This window comes from Suncus etruscus, chromosome 9 (assembly GCF_024139225.1).
Source record: "Suncus etruscus isolate mSunEtr1 chromosome 9, mSunEtr1.pri.cur, whole genome shotgun sequence".
Taxonomy (NCBI): domain Eukaryota; kingdom Metazoa; phylum Chordata; class Mammalia; order Eulipotyphla; family Soricidae; genus Suncus; species Suncus etruscus.
Window position 1 is genome coordinate 59,543,666 of NC_064856.1, and position 18,813 is coordinate 59,562,478.

General features: G+C 38.0%; 1 protein-coding gene across 2 annotated transcripts in view; it reads right to left on the reverse strand.

Annotated features, from left to right (window-relative positions):
• The window catches only part of SBF2 (SET binding factor 2), a 394,504-nt gene that overhangs the window by 67,051 nt on the left and 308,640 nt on the right, over window positions 1–18,813 (reverse strand). For both annotated transcript variants that reach the window (XM_049780980.1, XM_049780981.1), the window contains exons 20-25: window positions 16,692–16,864; window positions 15,731–15,804; window positions 12,019–12,214; window positions 9,033–9,160; window positions 5,578–5,753; window positions 1,739–1,884 (exon numbers count right to left, since the gene is read on the reverse strand). In XM_049780980.1, the coding sequence (XP_049636937.1) occupies window positions 1,739–1,884; window positions 5,578–5,753; window positions 9,033–9,160; window positions 12,019–12,214; window positions 15,731–15,804; window positions 16,692–16,864 (893 nt within the window). The remainder of the gene's footprint in view (window positions 1–1,738; window positions 1,885–5,577; window positions 5,754–9,032; window positions 9,161–12,018; window positions 12,215–15,730; window positions 15,805–16,691; window positions 16,865–18,813) is intronic.

Sequence of the window (18,813 nt, forward strand, 5' to 3'; positions counted from 1 at the left end):
TAAGCACCATCTTTGTAGTTGGGTTTGATGAAGGGAATTTTCTTTTTTATAATTAAAATTTTCTTTTCTAAGAATACCTTACTCTTAGGTCCCCCTTTTATTTATTTATTTTTATTTTTTTTAATTTTTGGTTTTTGGGCCACACCCGGTGACGCTCAGGGGTTACTCCTGAGCGTGGCTATGCGCTCAGAAGTCGCTCCTGGCTTGGGGGACCATATGGGACGCTGGGGAATTGAACCGCTGTCCGTCCTAGGCTAGCGCTGGCAAGGCAGATACCTTACCTCTAGCGCCACCGCGCGGGCCCCAGGTCCCCCTTTTAATTATGAGCTCCTGCAATGTTCTTACTTCAAACACAAGTTTTTAATTTGGAATATTTAAAATCTCTATTTTATTATTGTTACTCTATAAAAAGTGCACAGGGATTACCATATTTTTCGTTTTTTTTTTTTTTTTGGGCCACACCCGGCGGTGCTCAGGGGTTACTCCTGGCTGTCTGCTCAGAAATAGCTCCTGGCAGGCACGGGGGACCATATGGGACACCGGGATTTGAACCAACCACCTTAGGTCCTGGATTGGCTGCTTGCAAGGCAAACACCACTGTGCTATCTCTCCGGGCCCTGATTACCATATTTTTCATACCATAAGACACACTTTTTTACCCCCCCAAAAGATTGGGGAAAATGCCTGTGCATCTAATGGAGCAAATACCTCCTGGAGCTGAAGCCTGAGTGCTGGGGAAGAGAGCATACAACTAACCACTTGACATCCGCAGTGTTATGACCCCTTTGTTGCGCAGACATACCGCATAGTATGAGTAGTCAGGTTAATGCACTTTCACCATCACATATAGAGCTTTTGTTTAAGACTATTTGATCGCTGCTGCGACTTTTTTTTTTTTATATTAACAAAAAATATTTAAAAAATATTTTATAGGGGCCGGAGAGATGGCACAGTGGTAAGGTGTTTGCCATGCATGCAAAAGGATGGTGGTTCCAATCCCGGTGTCCCATATGGTCCCCGAGTCTGCTGGGGGCGATTTCTGAGCATAGAGCCAGGAGTAACCCCTTGTGCGCTGCTGGGTATGACCCAAAAACCAAAAAAAAAAAAAAAAAAGTTTTTATTTTCTTTATTTTGGTTTTTGGGCCACGCCTGATGATGCTTAGGGGTTACTCCTGGCTTGAGAGATCATTTGCGAACCGGGGATCCAACCCAGGTCCGTCCAGGGTCAGTGCATGCAAGGCAAATATCCTACTGCTGTGCTATCACTCCAGCCCCTTTTATTTGCTAATGTAAAAAAAAAAAGTTAGGTAAATGTATTTAACCATCTGTGGACAGGTGTATTGTAACTATACTTCAGCCTTGAAGGCTGGTTGTTCCCAGCCACCCATCTCCTGATGGCGTCTCACATTGCACCATTTACTTCAGAATATTAATAATATCAAAACAATAGAATATTGGGTAAGAATGTTTTCTCCAATTCTGAGAAGTTGGGAAGTCCCTTAAGGTTTATGGGCCATACCTGTTTGGTGCTATGGGCCTACTTTGAATTCTGTGCTTGGGGTTGGCTCCAGGTGGTACTGAGGGATAGAACTGGGGAAACCTGCATATAATGCAGGTGCCTTTATCTCTCTACTTTTCTCCACTCATTGCATGTCAACTTTAAGTGCACTTAAGCCTTAATGTTCAAATCATATAATAATAAAATTAATTCATGAAGAAAAAAAAGAATTTTACATACCAGAAATGTCATCTTCTTCATTCCATCCAGGGCGATTCACTCTCTCTTCTACAATTGTCCCAGTTCTCCTCTTCAATAAATACTGCCGGCCAATTGTCATTTTCCCGGCCCTTTTGGCACCTTTTACAATTGTTTTTGAGAAGGTGCTAAAAGCCATAAAACCGAAGAATTTATAAATTTATTATACAGATACCACTTAGATTTTGGTTCTTGTAGCTATCAAATTATTTCAGTAACAAAAGTAAAAAACCTTTATACTAACAATGACCATCAATGTTTCTTTTCTATTCCCACATCCAAATCATTATAAACTTTTCATTTTTTTTCAATGAGATCACATTTTTATTTTTTTCAGTGACCCTCACTAAAAACTTCTTAATTTGGCTTTTTGGTCAGGCATGCCTCTAATCTGCTTTGGCTTTCTGTTTCACTGCCCTTATCTACAGTTCCCATAAGTAATGCCTGTGGAAGTCTGTGCATAGAGAACTACTCGACCTCCTTCTCCATTATTCAAACTTTCTTTTTATGAACAGATAGGCTTTGACAACATGTCTAATTATAGTTGGCAACACATTTATTTCTTAAATGTTTCTTAGGTGTGGTATAATGGCACAAAGAAGCTATAAGATTTTTTTTGTTTGTTTTTGGGCCACACCTGGTGACGCTCAAGGGTGACTCCTATGCGTTCAGAAATTGCTCCTGACGGGGGACCATATGGGACACCAGGGGATCGAACCACGGTCAGCTGCATGCAAGGCAAACACCCTATCACTCTGCCACTGCTCCAGCCCCAAGAAGCTATGAGATTTTTGAGATGCAGAACAAATAATACTTTTTTTGTATGTGGTTTTTGGGCCACACCAAGTGGTGAACAGGAGGTATTCCAGGCTGTGCTTAGAAATTACTACTGGCAGGGGCCAGAGAGTTAGCATGGAGGTAAGGCATTTGCCTTGCATGCAGAAGAATGGTGGTTCGAATCCCGGCATCCCATATGGTCCCCCGAACCTGCCAGGAGAGATTTCTGAGTGAAGAGCCAGGAGTAACCCCTGGGCACTGCCAGGTGTGACCCAAAAAAACAAACGAGAGAGAGAGAGAGAGAGAGAGAGAGAGAGAGAGAGAGAGAGAGAGAGAGAGAGAGAGAGAGAGAGAGAGAGAGAGAGAGAGAGGAGAGAGAGAGAGAAGGGGGAGGGAGAGAGAAATTACTACTGGCAGACTTGGGGGAACCATATGGGATGTCGAGGATTGAGCCTAGGTCAACTGCATGCAAGGCAAAGGCCCTACCTACTGTGCTATTACTCTTGCCCACCATTCTATTTTTTTAAGAGGAGAACAATATAAAATCAGACATTAGTACACTCTTTTTTGTTTGTATTTTTGGGTCACACTTGGCAGCGCTCAGGGGTTACTACTCCTGGCTTCGCACTCAAAAATCTCTCCTGGCAGGCTGGATGCTGGGAATTGAACAGTGGTCTGTCCTGTGTTGGCCGCATGCAAGGCAAATATCCTACCACTGTGCTATAGCCCTAGTCCACTTTAGTATACTTTTGAGACTCTTTAATGAAAGGAAATCAGAATGTATATAACTTGAACAAATATTTTGTTACATAAATAGTTTATCTTTTCTTGCTTGTAGAACAGCTGAATGCATAGTATTTGCAACTTATAAAATTAAGAAAAGAATCTATTCTTAAATAATTATATTAAGATTAAAGTTTCAAATAAGATTGTCTTGATTGCATTCTTATACATTTTCTGGTATGAAAATACCAGAACTTTGTATTTTTTTTTGATTGTGTGGTAAAAGCACTAAAAATTATTTGTAAGTTTTACTAGATCCTGTCTTTACACATTTGAAATGCAAATTTGATGGCTATGAAACATGTCTTAGAAAACTGTTTTAAACCATAAAATAGTGGCTGGAGCGGTGGTGCAAGTGGTAGGCTGTTTGCCTTGCATGCACTGACCTAGGACAAGCTGCGGTTTGATCCTGGCATTCCATCTGGTCCCACAAGCCAGGAGCGATTTCTGAGCACATAGCCAGGAGTAACCCCTGAGAGTCACTAGTGTGGCCCCAAAACAAAAACCCAATGAAATAATAGTATTTGTGAAATTAAACCTATGGTAAATCACTTCAGATATAACTCAAATTCTGGGGGTTTTCAATTTTTTTTACAGCTAGAGTTATCTTTTGTCCTATATAGTCAAGGAAACTAGGACATTTTAGATTTTAAAACTGTTTAAAATTGCTTTGACTAGAGTAAGTTTGAATATAATAGGCCTGACATATATATTATATAAATTATAAAGATATTAAAACTACTAAAATTATAGTGTTAAAGTGTATATTTTAGAATACATATACACCAAATATACTTCTTTTCTACTCCGAGAGTTTCTAAACAAAGTACTATACAAAGCTTTATTTCTTCCATAAAGATGCTGGATTAATGACCACCACAGGTTCTTCCATGATTCTACAGTGCGAAGAAAAATGCTTGGCTCACCAGTGTAAATTGTGCTGTTCCAGTGTTAGTATTATCATTCCTGGATCTGCATCATTTACACACAACTATGTAACAGAAATGACATACTGTCTACAAGGATTTTCTGTAATCCCTGGCCTCCCCCATTTGCAGGCAAAGCAAAGGTCTTTTTCTTCAAAGTTTGCAAAGTAATTCCTAATAAGTAATTTGTACTCACAGATGCCCTAATTAAAATTTAAAGGTGAATAATGAAGCACAAACTAGATGTTATCTCCTATATGCTATTACCATTTAAAGAAAAATTTAAAATATATTACAGTAACTGAAATAGGTAATGTTTCAACATACAATACTAAATATTTTCATCAGAAAGTAGTGGTATCTACAACAGGCTAGATACAGAAGGGACCACTTATACTAGCAGCCTGGGGGTCAAAGGTGGTGTGGGATGCATGCTGGGAACAGGGGTAGAGGGAGGACAACATTGGTGGTGGGAATGGCCTGATTCAATGTCACTATGTACCCTATGTACCTGAAATACTACTGTGAATGATTTGTAATCCACATTGGTCAAAATAAAAATTATTAATTAAAAAATAAAAGAAACTAGTGGTACCTGTTTAGTGACAATCAAATACAATGCCACCCTACACTGAATCTTATACCAGGATTTTAAAAAAAGTAATAGAGGATCAACATCTAAATATAGACTCTGGGTTAAATAAAACATTTATGCTAATTACATTTCTGGTTTTTATGTTTTTATTCTTAAGTGATACATATTGATGAATTTAAGGATAAAGAATAAACAATATACACATTGTTTTGAGTATCTTGTATCTTAAATTGTTCGAGAAAAATATGAGAGAGAAGAAAATGGAGCAAAGCACATGTAATTGGTGTCTAAGTATGTAAAGGAAAAGTGTATAAAGGAAATAAATGTGTTATTAATTTTTTTGAAGTTTGAAATTATGCAAAATAAAAAACAGTCCCCCAAAACAAAGCTTTTGTCTAGCCTCTAGATTAAATTAAAACTATCTAGTAGGTTTGAATTACTAAAAGCCAAATAAACTGAACCAAAGAAGTGAGACAGATCAATAAGGGAAAAATGGAAACTAGAATAGGATTTTAGAAATCTGAAAATGCATAATGAACAGTGGGAAAATTTTCAAAATCTCTTGAGGCTTTTAGTTTGGGAAAATTGTTATATATGTCAATACTGTTGTTACATATGTCAATGAACTTGGTTCAGTAGGCTTGAGAGAATAGTGAACAAAAAGAGCAATCACTCACATGTTGATCCTACGAACAGGCCACTTCCCCTAACAGTCAGTTAAGGGAGGTCTTTATTCTTACCGAAATGAAGTATTTTTTTCCTTTTGCTTGGGCAAAATTATTTGTGGGGTATTCTGTCCAGCAGCAAAAGCAAAGGTAGTGAAAATGGACTGAGGATAACGAAACTTCATCAATTGCTTCTTAAAGATTTCCACTACTTCTGGACCCACTTCTTCATCAAATGCTACTTTAATCAACTAGAGATAAAAAAGGTTAAAGATATAAGAAAAATTATGGATTACTGGAAAACACCCTTAATGAAACAACAGAAAATAATTTAAAATGACATAAGTTTGTACGTTGAAGGGAGTGTGGATATCAGGAAACACATTTTTTCCCCCTACACCCAACAATGATCAGATGTGGCTCTGCCATCAGAAATTATTCCTGATAATACTTGGGGACCACATGGGATGCTAGGTATAGAACCTGGGTTGGCTGCATGCAAAGTAAGCACTCTGCCCTCTGTATTATCTCTTCAGCTCCAAGAAATGCAGTATTTCATATTCAAAAAACACAAATGTGAGACTCAGAAAGACTTACTTACCATATGGTTGTCAGGAAAGAAAATATCTTTTTTGGGAAACCTTCCTAGAACCTCTGGGAACCAACAAAGCTATAGCAAGTAGCTTAGGAGTCCATGCTGTGTTGGAAATCAGAGCTGAGACTCTGTGTATTCCCAAGCATGTGAGCTATCTTGCTGGCCCAAGGAAACATTATCTTGAGGTTGGATTTATTTAAGACTATCTTTCCTATGATGGGTATGAATATTAAACATTAGAGCTAAAAGTAGGGAAGCTGTTTCTTTACATTTTTCAACTGTGGTTCTATATTTGTCCTCATAAGGTATTTTCTGAGCCAGAGATACTATAAAGATAGAAAGAAAAGGGGCCGGAGAGATAGCACAGCGGTAAGGCGTTTGCCTTCCACGCAGAAGGACGGTGGTTCAAATCCCAGCATCCCATATGGTCCCCCGAGCCTGCCAGGAATGATTTCTGAGCATACAGCCAGGAGTAACCCCTGAGCGCTGCTGGGTGTGACCCAACTGGAGAGGTCACTGTTCCCTTATGATACAAGGTTTGGAGCTTCACATTTCAAACAGTAACATAAAAATTTTAGGAAGGGCTTCCCAATTGATAGAAATAGGTTGATATTGAGCCCATAGAAATATGAGTGCTTGGGGCCGGGCGGTGGCGCTAAAGGTAAGGTGCCTGCCTTGCCTGCGCTAGCCTTGGACGGACCGCGGTTCGATCCCTCGGTGTCCCATATGGTCCCCCAAGCCAGGAGCAACTTCTGAGTGCATAGCCAGGAGTAACCCCTGAGCGTTACTGGGTGTGGCCCAAAAAAAAAAAAAAAAAAGAAATATGAGTGCTTGGGGCCGGTGAGGTGGCGCCAGAGGAAGGTGTCTGCCTTGCAAGCGCTAGCCAAGGAAGGACCGCGGTTCGATCCCCCAGCATCCCATATGGTCCACCCAAGCCAGGAGCAATATCTGAGCGCTTAGCCAGGAGTAACCCCTGAGCATCAAATGGGTGTGGCCCAAACTCCCCCTCCCAAGAAGAAAGAAATATGAGTGCTTGGAGCCGGAGCGATAGTACAGCGGTATGGTCTTTTCCTTGCATGCAGCCAACACAGGTCGGACCCCGGTTCAAATCCCGGCCATCTCATATGGTCCCCTGAGCCTGCCAGGAGTGACTTCTGAGCGCATACCCAGGAGTAACCAAAGCGCCGCTGGGTGTGACCCAAAAACAAAAACAAAAAGAGAAATATGATTGCTTAAAGACAAAGCATGAAATATAGGAAGAGCAAAACATCACAGATTTGTAAATAAAAAACAAACTAACAAAAAATCATAGTTACAGTGTCTGGCTTGCATTAGTTAATTCCTCAAGTTCTTATTATGTTCAGAGTTCTTTGGAAAACATTAGGCTACAACAAGGATTACCTAATTAGCAACAATAATACTTAAGTCATAGTTCAATGACTAATTATATTTACATTAAAGTTTCTAGTAAGATTGTTTTATGTTCTCTACCTCAAAGAACAGAATCCTGTGTTTTCTTGATTGCTGGTGAAATGCAATAAAAATTATCTGTTGCTAGTTTTACCAGCTATTAATATTATTTTTTGTTTGTTTTTTTGGGTCACACCCAGCAGTACTCAGGGATTACTCCTGGCTCTACGCTCAAAAATCGCTCCTGGCAGGCTCAGGGGAGCATATGGGATGCCGGGATTTGAACCACCGTCCTTCTGCATGCAAGGCAAACAACCTACCTCCATGCTATCTCTCTGGCCCCATACCAACTATTATTTATTTATTTATTTATTTGGTTTTTGGGCCACACCCAGCGGTGCTCAGGGGTTACTCCTGGCTGTCTGCTCAGAAATAGCTCCTGGCAGGCATGGGGGACCATATGGGACACTGGGATTCGAACCAACCACCTTTGGTCCTGGATCAGCTGCTTGCAAGGCAAACACCGCTGTGCTATCTCTCCGGGCCCACCAACTATTATTTTGAATTTTACCTTTCACTGAAAAACTCAGGGCTTTTCTTTCTGAAATAGATGCTAAGAGAACTTCCTATGGAAAGGCTTTACCTAACACAAACTAAAGTCTGACTTGGCAGAGAGCAAGATTAAATTGCATGCATCAGTATTTCTTTTTTATTTTTTGGTTTCTGGGCCATACCCGGTGACATTCAGGGGTTACACCTGGCTATGTGCTAAGAAATGGCTCCTGGTTGGGGGACCATATGGGAAGCCGGGGATCTTCCTTGGATTAGCCGCATGAAAGGCAAACACCCTACTGCTACACTATCGCTCAGGCCTGTTTTATCAGTATTTCTAAAATCAAACATTGGCAGATAATCTGTGACATTCTGAGTTGGGCAAGGGACTAGAAAATAAGAGATTAAATCCAAGATTATTCATGAATTTACTTAACTGAACACTCCTTTCCCAGACACTCAGGTCCTTCCATTCTTCTCATCTTTAATTGAAGGTCACAAGATCACAGAATCATTTGTAGAAATTTTATTTTATTTTATTTATTTATTTTTCCTCCACCCAGAAATTTTATTTTTAAGTTTTTTTTTTGTTTTTTTTTTTTTTGCTTTTTGGGCCACACCTGGTGATGCTCATGTTACTCGTGGCTATGTGCTCAGAAATCGTTCGTGGCTTGGGGAACCATATGGGACAGCCTATCGCTTGTGCTACCACTCTAGTCCCTCATTTGTAGAAATTTTTAAGTAGTTAGTTGGAGGTAGAGGAATAGAACAGCAGGTAGGGCATTTGCCTTGAATGCAGTCAACCTGTGTTGGATTCCCGGCAACCTATATGGTCCTTCATGCAATGTCAGGAGTGATTCCAGAGTGCAAAACCAAGAGTAACCTCTGAACATTGCTGGGTGTGGCCCAACAACCATAAACTAAAATAAAACAATATTTTACATGGTAAAAGAATGAGTGTTTTTCATAATACCTGAAAAGATGCTGATGTGATCTGTAGTCCTTCTTGCATGTTCTGCTGTAGTTGGTTTTGTATTGTAATCTTCTTTTCCTTGGTGATGGAGGCAATGGGAAAACTCCGCACAACTGTCTGCTCACCAACTACAGAAAACAGGACATAAGATCAACACTAGCACTATATAAATAATTTCTAGAGTCTCTGTTTCTAATTTCAATAAACTCTATTGGAGAAATATATCTGGAGAAGACAATGTCCAGAAGAGCAGGAACAGAAAATGTTATGATTCTAGACTTGTATTAATTTTATTTCATGGGAATTCATTCCTGACACTCAATCCTCACTCACAGCAAAGGGACTGCCATTGTCTGCCTGCCTTTGTTTTACTTTCCTAGTGTACTGCTGTGCTACATAAGATCAACAGATTTAAAATAATCTTTAAGGAAAGCTAGGGTTTTTTGTTTGTTTTGATTTTGGTCCTTACTTGGTGGTTCTGGGGGTCCTGGCTTTTCACTCAGGAATTATGCTTGGCAGTGCTTTGGGAACCTTATGGGATGCTAGGGATAGAACCTGAGTTGGCTGCATGCAAGGTACAAGCCCTACCACTGTACTATCACTCAGGTGTTAGCAAAGTTAGGTTTTATACAGGAAATAAAAGGGACATTCAAATATTGAAGAGACAGCTATAATATTTAATGTATGAATAAATCAAATAATATGTTTTATTTTCAGACCCCTCTCCGTGATACTCAAGAGGGTTTGGGGGGCTTAGGGATGGGGCAAATAGTACTAGGAAAATGACTGTGGGCCTTGAACATGCCAGACATGTATTCTATTCTACCACTTGAACACTTTTCCTGGCCCTCAGAAAAGGTCTGCAAAACTTGTGTTTATATATGGTAAAAGGGTCATTATTATGTTAATGTGCCTTTAGGTGGATATAGGAATGAACTTAAGGCCAAGATTTTTTAGGAGTTTAAATATTAAAGCAAGAAAAGAAAAATATAAATACTTATACATCAATAATTACCACTAGAAGTTATGAAGATCTAGAAAATAAGTAGTTTACATAAAGTTCCCATGCTGAGGAATAACATGTAAAATATAATCACATGTAACTAAATCATAGACTTGTGGGAACAAGGTTCTAAATATTTCAGACACAGAAGATTTCTGCATTTAGATGACTAGAGAATGCTACTGGAAGAAGTGAGAAGGTAAACTCTGAAGAGTGTGTAGACTTTGGATTTGTAGTAGGAAAGGCCCATTATGAGGAACATAAAAGGAACATCTGTGGGCAAGATTCCTCGATTAGTAAACCACTGTGCTAAGATGCAGACTAGGACCATCTGATATCAGATCATCTAAATTCAGATTTACCCAACAGCTTATCAGATTCCTCATTCTCCTGTCTGTTATCTCTAGCTCGAAAAAAATCTGACTAACATCTTATGCCTAAAGGCTAAACAAAGTCAAATTTATATTTACATTTTAAGATAAAATAAACACGTTATTTTTATATAACAAATGTATAATAATCAAACATATGAGTGTCATTAATGGAGACACTATAACTGAGAAATCTAAAATATAACTAGTAAGCGAATAGATTATTCTGATGGAGAATTTACCTAAAATATTAAATCCAGAAATTGACAGGTAATAGCAAGAAAACATTTGCAAAAGTTCATAGAATCTTGTGGTTCTATTAATTATTATATTGTATTATATCTATTGGTATATATTAGATAAACTATAATTATGTATTATATTAATAATTTTTGCTTTTTAAAGATAGACTTATTAAATGACCATGTCTCATAGCTTTATGTTCCAAATACATGGTTATAATATCACAAAAGTCAGAACACAAAATAATATAAGTACTATATATTTAATTTCTCTAAAAATAATACTTTTTTTTTCTTTAATAATTTCTTTAAGCATTGTGGTTACAGAAATGTTTCTAGTTGGCTTTCAGTCATCGAATGTACACCACCTTTTTCACCAGAGTAACTTTCCTACTACCAATGTTCCCCGTTTCCCTCCCATTCCCTGCCTGTCTTTGGGACAGGCATTTAATTCTATTGCTTCCTTTCACTATCACTGTCATGGTAGGTTAGGCTCATCTTTTCGAATGCTAAAGATTACATGGATCAATAGAAAATAGAAATAGAAGCTGAAGAGATTTAGAGAATAGAAGCTATATATTAAGAGTAAACCACAGAAAGAGAGAAAAGTGGAATTAATGTTTTATATCTTTTGACGCTTAGCACATTCTTCACAAAAATAATCATGTGTCTGGAACCTCTTAACTTTATTTAGTCCTTAACTGCAGGATTATCAAGGTAGATCAAATCAACAGGGGATTATGTTAAAAGCTAGGTAATATGAATATCTATAGGTCACAGCAAGTTGCTTGATAAAATTCTTTTTTTTTGGGGGGGGGAGGGCATACCCGGTGATGCTCAGGGTTACTCATGGCTATGCGCTCAGAATCGCCCCTGGCTTGGGGAACCATATGGGACACTGGGAGATTGAACCGTAGTCCATCCTAGGTTAGCGTGTGCAAGGCAGACATGCCTTACTGCTTGTGTCACCACTCCGGTCCCCAAATTCTAATCATTTCACTGCATTAACTGAATGTAAACCTTTGCTGTATAACTTAGAGAATACTCTGGTTCTCAGTGATATTGGGGCTAACTTGGAAGTTCTCAGGAGTTTATGCTGTGCCAGAGATCAAATAGGTACCACACGTGGCATTTATGCACACCAGCCCCTTGAGCTTTCCCTTCAGTCTACTGCTCCCCCCCTTTAATCCACAATTCTTCAAGTAAGAATTTGTTATCAAATGATCATTAACTTTGATAGAAAAATATATTCCAGGTGGTCAAAGGCTAAATTTGAAATTGAAATGATGAGTGAGTGACTCAACTGTACACATGGAATGGAAACGTGTGACATACAGATATTTATGTTCTGAAGACAATTTAAACCATACCTAGCTGATCATGGGGAGTCCCTCTGAACAGGATTCTATATGTAGTGAGGAACAAGGCACCTTCTGCTGGTAAGAGCTGAGGTCCTCCAAGAAGACCGCCAGTGGCTTCTTCTCGTCCATCAGGATCCAGAAGGACTCGAAGACCTTCACAAATGATTTCTTCTCCTGGCAGTAGAGCTGGTCTAAGAATCTTGGGCTATTCAGAGAAGGAGTATATTTAACACAACTCTTGAGGGTCTCCAACATTTACCATGGTTATTTCAGTTATAGAATGAAAAAACTTGAGCCAGGCTTCCCAGATAACTAAAATGAGCACACACATTTGGGAAGAGACAGAATTGAAGTTCTTGAGTGCAAATGTTAAAAGATTCCTTGCTAACAGTGAAATTATTGAAAATTACTTAAATATTTCAGTGGATCATTCTGCAACTAGTAAAGACAATAGCATAAATCTATCTGTACTAAAAAGGTACTAAAATATATTGTTTTGTGAAAAAATAACATTATAATTAGTATGTGTATTGTTTCTTTTTTGGGAAAAAGTAAAAACTGTACAAATAGAGATAAGTCATTAAATGTAGCTAAGGGTAGAAGTAAGAGTGGGGATATAAAGGATTATGGGAGTTTTTCACTTTGCAAAATGTATACTTCTTAAATGCTTCAATTTTATACAAACATCACAGCCAAGGAAGGACCGAGGTTCGATTCCCCCAGCATCCCATATGGTCCCCCCAAGCCAGGGGCAATTTCTGAGCACTTAGCCAGGAGTAACCCCTGAGCATCAAACGGATGTGGCCCAAAAAACAAAAAAAAAAAAAACAAACTTTTGTTTGTTTTGGGGCCACAACCTGACTTCACTCACAGGTAACTGCTAGCTCTGTGTTTAGAAATCAATCTTGGCAGGCTCAGGGGACCATATGGGATAACAAGGATTGAATCCAGGATGGCTATGTGCAAAACAAACACCTTACCCACTGTATATCTTTCCAGCTCACCAAAATAAATACTCTTAAAAATTAAGTTAACTTCTTATTTATTTAGATACCGCACTAAAAATTTTCAGTACCATGAAGTGATACAGAATAGTTATTTAAAATATTTTCTTAAGTTTTTTAAAATGAATCCCTATTAATTAAAGAGTTACAAAATTAGTCATTATTATTTACAAGCATACAAAGTTCCAAAAACAATACCTTCACCGATGTCCACTTACCTCCAGCAATATCCCAATTCCTTCCTGTTTCTCAGTCTAACTCGATGGCAATACTTTTCCCTTCTACCACTGCCTTAATGTTCCCTTCCCTAACTTATCCCCCAACTCCAGTGAGAAATATCCTACTAAAGACCAGTTCTCCAGCTCTTAGGTTCAACTACTTGTGGGCAAGTAAATGCTTATTTTAAAACTGGGGATATGTATCTAAAAATGATCTGCCTTTCTTAGCTTTTATTGGATTAATATAATCACTAAATAATGAACATTTACATATCTTGAAGAACAAGGAACCATATGACACACTACTTTTAGAGTTTAATACTAGGAACAAGATTCATCCCACTTGAGTGGATACGCTATTTTCCACTACACCACAGATATTAGTACTATTCTTTTTGCTGGCTCTAGAAAGCTTAGAGTGAAACAGAACGCCAAAAATATAAAGGAAAACTGTGTCTCAGATTTGTGATAGAATTATCTTTCTTATCCATGTGGCTTTGAATTAGGTATTTTTTTCTATTGTTGTAGAGGTCACTATGGTTCACCAGATCCATACCTAGCAGTCCTCTTATGGCCATGCAATGTCAGTGATGGGACACAGGGTCATGTAATTGCAAGGTTTATATTCTACTATTTGAGCCACATCCCAGCTCTTTGAAGTTCTTTTCAAAAATTCTGTTACAAAGCTAAGAGGATACTGAATTACATTACAGACCACAGATTGGTGCCAGACCAGCTACTAAATAAATTGTCTGGAAGATTTCTTAAAATAAAAATTTCTGAGCCAGAGAGATAACACAGTGAATAAGGTACCTGCCTTGCTGTAGCCAACCTAGGTTTGATCCCTGGTACCTTATAAGGTCCAATGAACACTGCCAAGAGTGATCTCCAAGTATAAAGCCAGGAGTAAACCCTAATTACTGCTAGGTGTGACCCAATTCCTGCTAGGTGTGACCCAATTCCTCTTCCCAATAAAAAATAAAACCAAATTTCCAAGTGAAACTTCAAGTTACATTAATCTAGGAAATGGGAGAGAGTACAGAGTTATGAATTTTGGTATTTTAAATTAAATTAAAATTTTTTTGTTTTTGTTTTTATGGGTTACATCCAGTGGTGCTCAGGTGTTACTCCTGGCTCTTCACTCAGTAATCACTCCTGGCAGGCTCGGGGGACCAGATGGGATGCCAGGAATTGAACCTGGGTCCATCCCGAGTTGGCTGCATGCAAAGCAAATACTCTACTTCAGTGCTATTTCTCCAGCCCAAGATTTTGGTATTTTTTAAATTAAAAATATATTTATTATTATTATATATTTATATATATATTTTGTTTTTTTGGCCATACCTGGTGACACTTGGGTTACACTCCTGGCTAGGCGCTCAGAAATCGCTCCTGGCTTGGGGACCATATAGGATGCCGGGGGGATTAAACTGCAGTCTTTCCTAGGCTAGTGCATGCAAGGCAGATGCCTTATGGCTCATGCCACCACTCTGGCCCCTAAATTTAAAAATATTTTTATAGGGGCTAGAGCAATAGCACAATGTATAGGACATTTGCCTTGTACATGGCTGACCTGGGTTTGATTCCTTGCATTCTGTATGGTCCCCTGAGCACTGCCAGGAGTGACTCTTGAGTGTAGAGATAGGAGTAACTCCTGAATGCTGCTGAGTGTGGCCCCAAAACTAAAGAATAAAAGTTATTTTTTTGGTAGGAAAATAATTTTATTTAGAAAAATAAGAATGGAGGTAAAGAGAAAAAGAGAAAGAGAGGAAGGAAGAGACGGAGAGAGAGTGGAAGAGAGAGTACTTGAGAAAGTTACACAGTCAAGAGTAAAGTTGAGCTCTCCACAGGAGAAAGAACCAACATTATTTATCACAGGCTGAGATACAGGTGAACCTCAAGATGGAGAATGCCTGAATTTTTAATACATTTCCCCAATGCTTACAATGTTTTTACTATATACATATTTATAAATTTTGTGCTTTCATAGTAATTGTGTTAGCCATCTTTTTGGGAAGCAAAAAGGCATAAAATCTTGGATTGGGACTAAAAGGTTTTTTTTTTTTGTTTTTTGGGTCACACCCAGCAGTGCTCAGGGGTCACTCCTGGCTCCAGGCTCAAAAATCGCTCCTGGCAGGCTCGGGGGACCATATGGGATGCAGGGATTTGAACCATCAACCTGCATGCAAGGCAAACGCCTATCTCCATGCTATCTCTCCGGCCCCGGGATTAAAAGTTTGAATGCTCATAATTTAGGCCCTGCCCCTAAAAGTAACTCAACCCAGATTACTGCTTCTTTGTTGATTTCACTGTTTTTACTTTAGAATTCTTTTTATGTGACTCTATATGATAAACTCCTCTGTAAAGTTACTTTTATCAATAAAAGTAGAGCTGAGCTCTATGTCAAAATTTAGGAGAAATATTTTCTAAGGAACAACAGTACACATTGCCCTTTCCCTCTAGAAATGTTATATCCAGAATGCAGAATTGGATAATTACCTTCTGTATAGGTGGAAGCCTTCTACTCTCTCGATGTACTGCTTCCAGCGTTTCAATATGCATAGCTACAATTCCTAGGATGAGCCAGTGTTCACAGTGAAACAGCAAGTAACAGGCAAAAGTAAAATAATTCTGAACTCTTAGAATGAAAAGTGAATCATAGTTTCACAGTTTCTCATAAAATTAAACATTGAATTACTATAGGACTCAAACAATTAATACTCCTAGGTACAAATCTAAAATAATTAAAAATAAAGATTCAAACAGATGTATATGATATCTATACTTAGAGTTACATTATTAGCCAGATATGGAAAACAACCCAAGTCCATGAAATGTGGTACATCCATACAGGGGAATATTTCAGTTATAAAAAGAAATAAAATTCTGACTACTAAAACATTAACAGACTGAGAAAACAAGTAATAAGTAGACACAAAAGAACAAATATATTACTTTAGTCACATGTAATATGTATAATGAGAAAAATTCATAGAAAAAGATTAGAGTTTATCAGTAGTTAGGGGATAGAAAATGGGGAATTATAGCTTAATGAGTCCATTTGGGCCTGCTGTTTTGATGATAATGATATTATCAAAATATTGTGACTGAGGGGTGGAGGGAGGACAACACTAGTGGTGGGAAAGCCCCTCACTCATTGTCACTATTTGCCTCAAATATTACTGTGAGAGACTTGTAATTAATTCACTTCAACCACAATTAAAAAAAATATTGTGACTGAACTGAAATGGTTAAAATTTTTATTACATGCATTTTATTATATGCATGTTTTTACCACACTTATATTTAAAAAGTGAATCAACAAATAACATGGCAAAACTACATGGAATACAAGTAATATAGGTATTTTGTTTGAAGAAATATACTCATAAAATGAGCTTTAACACAATTACTGCCAATATCCTGGTTCTCTTATACAAAGTGATATATCTATATATACCTGGTATCATGCAGTGAAGGCTCTTAATGTGATCCTGAGTAACTCCACTCTCTGTACAAACCTTGTCAATAAATCGGGTAATAAACCGTACAACAGAATTAGCAATGTCATTATTCTCTGAATCTTCAAATCCACTTTCTGTATCATAGCTCTCGGCTACACTTCCTGCAATACTGTGAAAGTCAAGGAAATAAATTATGATTGGTTTTTAAATACTAATAAGAGACTAATTGTGAGTCAATTCCCATTGCAGTTTAGACTTGCTTAACTTTATTACATGGTTGTTAAGTTTATTTACTTTATCAATATTAAATATATTCAAGGAGAAGCCTCACTTAACTATATGGCTTCTTTTTAAGTGATAGTGGTGAGATGAGACATTATAATTGCTTACATTTGGGAGCTACTATCAGGCACTGTCCTTTTGACTCAGATTTGTTTTTGTAGGGAATACACTTAACATTCTCCCAAAAGAAACTCAGGAACCACAGAAAATAAAGCAAAAGAGGATTTCATTTATTATCTAATCTTGAACCTTTCAAAACTGTGTCCTCTCAAGTTAATTACCATATAAAGCAAACAAAGTAACATGGCCATCTTGAGTCTTCGGCAACTGGGGAACATGGTTCTTGGTAGGCAAGATTACAAAACAACAACTTTTTCTAGTAAACAACATATTTCTTAAAATGGAAGAGTCAAACTACCCTATAAAAACTCTTGCCAATATTTATCTCTGAGTGAGTCACAACACTTTGTGGCCATTTTGAAGTCATCATTCTGTTTGCAATAACATTATCAAGAGACAGGAATAAATGTGAAATTCATAGGATGTTAAAGCTTAATTCCTATCTGTGTTGCTTATTCCATTTCCATTATTTCACAAACACTTCTGCCTCCTGTGCTTTCTTTTATACTGCAGATCATGGAAAAGTCATGCATCTGTTCTAATATACTCTGTTCTCTTTCCTCTAAACTAACTACATTGTCTGACTAAGTATTAAAATAAAACTAAGTAGCAAATACAGTCATCACATCATCTCAAAGCAGTAAAGAACTTAAGGTATCTAAGTTACTCACTATGTAGTCAAATCTCCTGTAATGACTTATCTAATTCACTTAAGTTTCATGGGGGAAATCATGGCGGTAATTAGGAACTAACCCTGGCCCAATGCTCTGGAATAACTCCTAGCAGTGTGTAGGGAACCATGCAGCATTAGGTATTTAAAAGTGTTTTTTTTTGGGCTGGAGCGATAGAAGAGTGGGTAAAGTGCTTGCCTTGTACACAGTTGAGCCAGGTTTAAGCCCTAGCATTCCTAAGCACCACCAGGAGTGATTCCTGAGTGTAAAGCCAGGAATAACCAGTCCTTAAATATCATTGCGTGTGACTCAAAAACAAATGGACAAAAATAATAAAAATAGTCTTTCAACATGCAAGGCATGTGCTTAGTCCATTGGATTCTTTCTCTGACCCCTATAATGATAGCTTTAAAAGATATAGTTATTGATAATCATAAACAGAGATCATCTTGACTGGCAGTGGGAGATAAAATGGGAAAAGATGAACTAAGATCTTAAAAAATCAAGCAAATGAGTCAACACTGGTTAGTCTTGTGAGATTATAAGGATAAATTGAGGAAAAGGCCAAGAAACAATTACTTTGGCAAACGAGTTCAACTGTAATTTTCCAGAGTGTTTTCTATAGATACAGCAAAAAGTAACTAACGAGTTATACTAATTGTGGGTGACCCTTTTGAAAAGTAAAGTCACAAGAGAATAAGTGAGATGATTAAGAACAGGAGGCTGGCCAGGGAGGTGGCTCAAAGAATAAGACTGCCTGGTTTGCACAAGGGAGAGCCAGTTCAATCCATGGCACTACTGACCATGCTGAGTAGCCCCCAGAACTGCTAGAGGTGGGCCCCAAAGCAAAATATTATAGAATTTTTTGTCAAGGGGTCAGAGCAATAATACAGTGGGTAGAGCATTTGCCTTACACATAGTTGACCTGGGTTCAATCCCTGGCATGCCTTATGGTTCCCTGAGTGATTCCTGCCAGGAGTGCAGGAGTGCCAAAAAACAAACAAAAGTTTTTTTCTGTTCAAAATTTTTGATAATTCTCTGCTAA